Raw genomic sequence first — 6650 nt, forward strand, 5'->3', positions numbered from 1 at the left:
CTCCATGTGGTGTTGAACTCGCTGCAGTTTGCTGCATGCCAACGCAAACTGCAGCAAGTTCCCCGATGCGTAGCCAGAGAGTTAGAAGGTAGTGAAAACCTGGTGCAGAAGCGAGCGCATGTGTCAATGTCACAGGGGCTTGGGAGCTACGCCAAGCGCCTTGCCGGTTCACATCGACCAACAGTTCTTCATCTCACAAGTTAAATGTGGAAATAACAACAGATGAGATTCTTTCAGCAATATGCAGCCAGCACATACAGACCGCACACACAATCGAACAATGCTTGGACGTGTGCTTGGAGGGGCGCAGCGGGAGTGGCAGAGAGTTATTACTTGGCGATGGGTGACAGGGCCAGGGGTTTCCTAATATCATCATGGTGTGTCTACCATAACTCTAGGTTTTGGTTCAGACACATGGATAGCAAACGATTTGCCTTGACACCGCAGTGAGCCAAGACATCGCCTTGAGACACTGACTGGCTGGAGCAGCACAAAGTCCTCATCCAATACGTGACGCCCAGACATCCACCGTCCCAACCAGATTGCACAGTGTTGTTCATATGTGGCGACACTGACAAGGGGGCTGCCTGTATTTTGCATGGAGCCCTGATACACAATGTGAGCATGTGTCAGGCGGCCTTCCTTCCTCGGTGCTGTCCGGGGCACTCAAATACTGGAGAGGGAAGGGAGCGATCCTGTCGCGGTTGCCTACAATCCTATGCATTCAGGAAGTCTACGTCAAAGCCTCATCATCCGCGTACGTCAGTCAAAACTCAGTCGCTTTGGTGGGCGTGGCTGCTGTCGGGCTCCACTCGTGATCGCCGCCCTCGCCATCGTATGACTCGTGGTCCCCAAACATCGCCTGCAGAAAAGTGAACATCAGGGTTACAAGGGTCGCTCGCCCTGCTGCTGACCCTTACTCAAGGGATCCCACCGTTCACGCCCCCCCTCGGACACTGCCCATCCAATGATGTTTGTTCGAACACACTGCAACAAAGGGACTCAACACGACGGCCGAGATGTTAGCCAGCACAACCAAAGCTCTAAAGGTGGGCAAGAGCACAACTTCCAGGGCTGCCACAAACGGCTGCGTTCGACGGTGACCTCACAGGCTGCATTTGCAAACACGCACCTGGTTCAGGGCCTTATAATCCACAGCCGTCCGCCGCCGCTTCCGGGGGACGTTCAGCGACAAAGAGGGCTTGCCTGCTGTCCCGCAACAGTCCGCCGGCCACCACCGGCCACGCAGCATGTCAGCACATGTGCCGATTAGGAAAACTGCGGTTGAGGAGGCAGGCTGACGGCACGCATGAGCTGTCCAAGGCAGCACTTGTGTGGAGTGGCGGGACATTGCATGTTGCAAATAACCGGAAGGACAAGGGAAAGAACTGACTGTGCTGATGTGTGGCTTGGGTCCTGGCCGTGAAAACACAGTGGGGAACTCGACGATGCCGCAATGTGGACTGGCAGGTCTCACCGTGCCCCTCCCCGCCTTGCAAGCACACCTCTGCTCCCTCCCGCAGCCGTCTGAGTTCTTCTGACCGGTCCTGATCGTCGCTCACGTCTCCATCATCTGTATCGTCGTCACTGCCACCAAGTCCACTTCCCTCCTCAGAACAGACATCTGAACTGGCTTCCCCGTCAGACTCGTCCTCGCTACTGTCATCCATGTCACGCGTTTCACCGCATTCCTCATCGGCAGCAATGAAGTCCGCGTCATCCTGTCCGCCGTTTGACGCAAGGCTTTGCGTAAGAAGCTCATAAAAACAGAGGGGGGGGGGGGGGGGGATAGGCAGGAAGTCAGGCACTGAATCAGAAATAGCGGCCCTCTGCGTGCTTCCCCTCCCCATGTTGAGTGTCTCGTGTAGGGGCCGTGCTGCCACCCACTTCGTCGTCCGATGGCAGATCGTCCCCAAGCAATAAGTGTATGGTGCTCGCTCCACCAGCTTGTCCCCCATGCCGCTCCTCCTGTTGCTCCGTGAAGAGCTCCTTCCAGGGCGTCTCTAACGTGTACTCTGTCCCAAACTCGTCATTAATGAACTCCATGGCATCGTCCTATGGGTCCAGCAAGCAGCAGAAAGCAGAAGCGAGGCAAACACACGGTTAGCCAATCACTGCCGCACAGTCAGCCTTGCAGAGGCTGAGGTCGCGCTGTGTCTCTTCCTCGTGCCCTGAGCGAGCTCGCGCTGTCGGTTTGTCCACTGGCCGCCCCATCTGACAATGCCCTGTCAGGCTGCCTCCCTCCCTACATACCGGCCATCCCACCTGCTGTTTTCTCTTTATCTCTCCGGAGCAGCATCTGAGTGCTGCATAGCCAGCGAGCTACCTACCCCAGTGTGCTGTTCGGAGACGGGGTTGCTGGCATAGTAGGTTTCGCTTCTCTCTAGCTGTAGGAAGAGGGTTCCCTGTCTGAGTCAAAACGGCCCCTTCCCTCACTTTCTCCAAGAGCCCCGGTGGCAGGGAGACTGGGAACTGGGGTACAGTTGCCAACATCACTTGCCTTAGCGTCACATGCAGGGCAAAGCCACGGCTCGCCTTCCCCGATAGCGTCCAGGTCGATTGGAGGCCTCACACACAGCTGGTGATAGGCCCTGCCATGGCACAGGGCTCCGTGTTTTCAAACCGCCGGCAAACACTGGGTGGTGACAGGGACACAGCAGGAGGGAAACGCAACACCGGAGGAGCGGTGGCGGTGGGGTGGGGATGGCATGGGGTGTGACACCTGTGGCAGTTCCCGTCACAAAGAATAATGTCGTTTTCATCCCACGACTGCAACAGAAAAAATACACTCATCAGTTGCGTGGAAACGCCACTTGAGAGTTCTTCACAGTCACTGTAGACAGGGGTGTGTGGCAGAGAAAGGGGCAAGCAGGCTCTTCCTGTCGTCGTTTGCCCTCCTGCCAGTCGCAGGCCCTGTGTCCCTCCACTCTCTTCTGGTCCATCCCCCATAACTACGGCAGCCCCCCCCTCCCCCCCCCCCCCCCCCCCCCCCCCCCGCTGCTCCGCCCTGTCGCCAACCATCACCTAACGCCTCCCCTCAGCGGTTTCCCGCTCCAGGCCGTAGCTACACAAGCCCCCTCCCTCTGTTTCAGTCTCATTCCTGCCTGTACTGCTCACGTCTTCCCCTGCAACCTCCGTGCCTCCTCGACGCCGGGTAACCTCCCGGCGGATAGCGGGACGCAGACGGCGGTCATGCAAGCATAACGTCCAATGAACCAGACAAGTGTGCCTTTGGGCGCGTGTGTGTTGACTGTTGTGTGTTGCCTGCGTTTGGGAGGAGGGGGTTTGGCGCGGGGCAAGGGTAAGCCAAGGTCTCTGGCATGGCAGCTTCACCTCGTATATGCCACACTTGCCGCAAAAGATGTGCTCCTCGCCAAGCTCCCCGTCAGAGTCATAGTGGGCCAGATCTATGGACCTGTCCCCACCAGACTCATCCATGGCCTGATGGAGGACACGCAAAGGTGGCCCAGGCCGAGGGGCGAAGGCCGGGGGGGGAGGGGGGGGGGGGGGGGTCTCAATGAGTTCACAGATTCCTTGAGGGTGTCGGAAGCTATGCTTAAGACGGGTGCACATGAGCCCCAGTTGCAAGGATGTGGAGTGCAGGGCCTAGGGGGGGGGGGGAAGAAGTGTCCAGAAAAAAGGGAGGGAGAACGGTGCCAGCGAGATGGCAAGCGGCAGTTAGTTAGGGAGGAACCTTGATGCACTCCTTGAGGTCGGCTTTGTATTGAACAAGCTTCGCGCGGGCTCGAGCAATTTCTGCCACCGGCTTGACTTTCTCACGGCTACAGAGGGTTGTTCATGTATGCATGTGATGCGGGGAGGGGGGAGGGGGGTGTTCATCAACGCATGAAGGGTCTAAGCACGGCAATCCAGGAAACGAGGGGCTGGAGATCTTGAAAATTGATATTTGCAAGGATCGATGGCTGTGCTGCAAGTAGATGGGGTAGGGTGGGGTTTCGGGGGGAGGAGGGGGGGGGGGGGGTTGGTTGGGGCCATGCTCCGCCTGTCCCCACCTGGCACTGCACCATCCATCCGCCTGATAGGCCTCCAGCAGCGCGTGCTCCAGCCGTACCTTCTGCAAGATCCTCCTCACCTTCATGAGCTCTTCCATGTACTACAAGCGCCCACACAAAAGAGGGAACCTTCCAGTCAGGCTGCAGATCCATCGCCTCAGCTGCGGCCATCAGCACATACAGCCGCGGGTCTGTTGCAGTCAAGCGGAGGATTCCCGAGCTGGACAAACTCACCTCGTTGATCACAGCCCTGTCAGCAACTCGGTCCACCCGCTGGGCAGTGGTCAAGGCTCGTCGCCCCCTCGCCTTCCGCTCCCTGGCGGGTCCCGCAGCCGCACCGCCGGCCCGTCCCTGGCGTTCCATGTTGCTGTCACTGCCGTGCAGCCCCGACCCTGCCACACCTCGTCCTGCACACCCGGTTGTGAGCAACATGCATGATGCTCTGACATGCACAATGCTCGCAGCAATACACGGCAAAAGGTAAACAACGGCAGGCCAACAAATGAGATGCTGCACCGGCTGAGCCTGGCGGCTACTGTGGCATAGGATGTGAGCAGAGGAGGGGAGGCAAACGCGGGGTTGGGAGGGGCTCGTTTCTTCAGGACGGTACTCACCGTTGCCTCGGGGCTGCGAAGCGTACACAGGCTCTGCTGCTTCTGTTGCCCTGCCCAGGTCCTCCTCAGGCATCCAGCCATTGTCATAGACCCCGGGTGATAACCCCCATGCCTGCTCCTCGCTCTCTTTCACCTTGGTAGACTTATTGCGCACCCGCGTGGCACTGATGGATTTGTTCACTGGGACATAGCAATTCCAACGCTGTCAGGTGTTGACTGTCTGATGTCTCCCACCACCAGGATTGTCATTTCGGCAACAGTTGGGATGCATTCTCTTGGCTGTGTCACAGCGTGATGTGTAGAAATCTCTAACGGTTGCTGCACAGGAAACTTCACGGGACGGTGTACTGCCCAGGCGGGGCAGTGTCAGGACGGTGTATTGCCCAGGCGGGGCAGTGTCTGCAGCTGCATCCCCTGCCCGGGTGCTGCTGGGGTGGAATGGAGAAGGTGGGTGGGTGGGGGATGAGGGAGGGGGAGAGAGCAGGAGAGGCGAAGGAGCGGGGGCTGAAGGTGTGTGCCAGGGGTGCTTCTCAAAGCACCTACTTCTGAAACTTGGTGATAACACCAGACCTTAACACTGGTCAGCTCCTTTCCTATGCTGCCCGCGCTGCTGCTCGTCCAGCCTCTGCCTCTACTCACTTGGCAACTCAAGAGGACAGCTCCGTTCAATCGCCGCAATCGCCGGCGGCCTCCGGAGAGATCCGAAGCGTAGGTGATCCTCTGTTGTGTGTCACAACGTCGGTCCTATCCTGGTGAGCTACAAGTAGCCAGGCGCCAAGCGAAATGTCATCGCCGTGCCAGGAGAGAAAGCTCGCCCACCCTCTCCCGCCCGGGGGTGAAAAAAAAGCTGGACGCCTCATGCCCACTGTACGAGTACGAGAACTGTATAACCAGGCCGGAGGGATACATACAACTCGGAGGTAGGTAGCAGGTACGAGTACAGCCTTGCACTAGTAGGTACCTGCCTGCCGGTACTACTAGTACCAGGACCCTCTTGCATGACTAACCGCCCGGGTATCCTTACGTGCTGCACTCGTAGGTACCTACTCGTACTTATTTCCCGGCACAATTAGCGCGGATCGAAGAACCGTATCTCTAGTACAGTACTACGAGTACTTCATGTTTTGCACCGTGCAGTGACACGTACCAGTAGCGGCGGCCTGCCCATGACTGCCTCGATATATCCGGATTCCGGATTGCAGCCAGGCATGGTCACATGTGGTGCATGCAGCATGTACACTTGTCCTTGTATATTGTACTCGTGTACGAGTACTGTACAAGTACTCCTAAGTCCTAGTGGCTAGTATAACACCTCGTAGGTATCCCTACGTACCTACGGCGCCTACCCGTTGTTTTCACTAATTTCAATTTTCATGTAGGGCGTAAAAAACACTATGTAATTAGCATAGCCCCCGTACTCAGGGAATTCGGCCTTCCCCCTATCCATGCCTTCGCCTCCGCACAACGGGCCCGCATATTCTTCAAGGCCCCCACCATGGGCACTTACATACACAACATTGTCACCCAACCCTCCCAACACCGCCGCCTCATGTGGAGTAGCCGCACTCTCAAATGGTTAGAGAACTGGTCCACCTGGCCCGAGGCCGTCGCCGCGAACTCGGGGTACACCCGTGAGGGTACGGTACAATGGCGTCTTTTTGAGGATCCCAAATCAGCCGCACGTAGGGTCACACAATCAGTCTGGGATAGATGGGAAGCTGGCCTCACCCCTGCCCCGGCCGCCCTGACACGATACCAAGCTGACAACTACGCGGCCAACCCACTCCGCAAACATTGCCCCTCCCTCCCCGCGCACCTTCTCCCTGCCATACCGCTCATGATGCAACTCCGCGTTGGCGCCTTCCCCACGGTCCGCCGCCTCTCCACCATCTCCACCCTCCCCCCCCACCATAAGGAACATTGCCCGCTATGCGACCACCCCGTCTCCGAAACCGTTGCACACCTGCTCATTGACTGCCCGCGCTGGAAGGACCTGCGGGATGCGTTGTGGGCAGCAATCGGC

At 58.0% G+C, this 6650-nt stretch overlaps 2 protein-coding genes across 2 annotated transcripts; both read right to left on the minus strand.

The window, feature by feature from the left end:
* Nucleotides 1-472: 472 nt before the first annotated feature.
* On the minus strand, nucleotides 473-2046 carry LOC142358031 (uncharacterized). The gene is made up of 4 exons (XM_075409505.1): nucleotides 1888-2046; nucleotides 1478-1721; nucleotides 1133-1206; nucleotides 473-862 (listed from the first exon to the last, which is right to left on the minus strand). The coding sequence occupies exons 1-4, from the start codon at nucleotides 2044-2046 to the stop codon at nucleotides 767-769; spliced, it is 573 nt and encodes a 190-aa protein (XP_075265620.1). The 3' UTR covers nucleotides 473-766.
* Nucleotides 2047-2383: 337 nt separating this feature from the next.
* On the minus strand, nucleotides 2384-4445 carry LOC142358032 (uncharacterized). The gene is made up of 6 exons (XM_075409506.1): nucleotides 4248-4445; nucleotides 4014-4114; nucleotides 3695-3782; nucleotides 3334-3441; nucleotides 2723-2769; nucleotides 2384-2591 (listed from the first exon to the last, which is right to left on the minus strand). Exons 1-6 carry the CDS (start codon nucleotides 4443-4445, stop codon nucleotides 2384-2386), a joined length of 750 nt encoding a protein of 249 aa, XP_075265621.1.
* Between the last annotated feature and the right edge of the window lie 2205 nt (nucleotides 4446-6650).

Source organism: Convolutriloba macropyga, unplaced genomic scaffold (assembly GCF_964194025.1).
Source record: "Convolutriloba macropyga unplaced genomic scaffold, txConMacr16.3 SCAFFOLD_641, whole genome shotgun sequence".
NCBI lineage: Eukaryota > Metazoa > Xenacoelomorpha > Acoela > Convolutidae > Convolutriloba > Convolutriloba macropyga.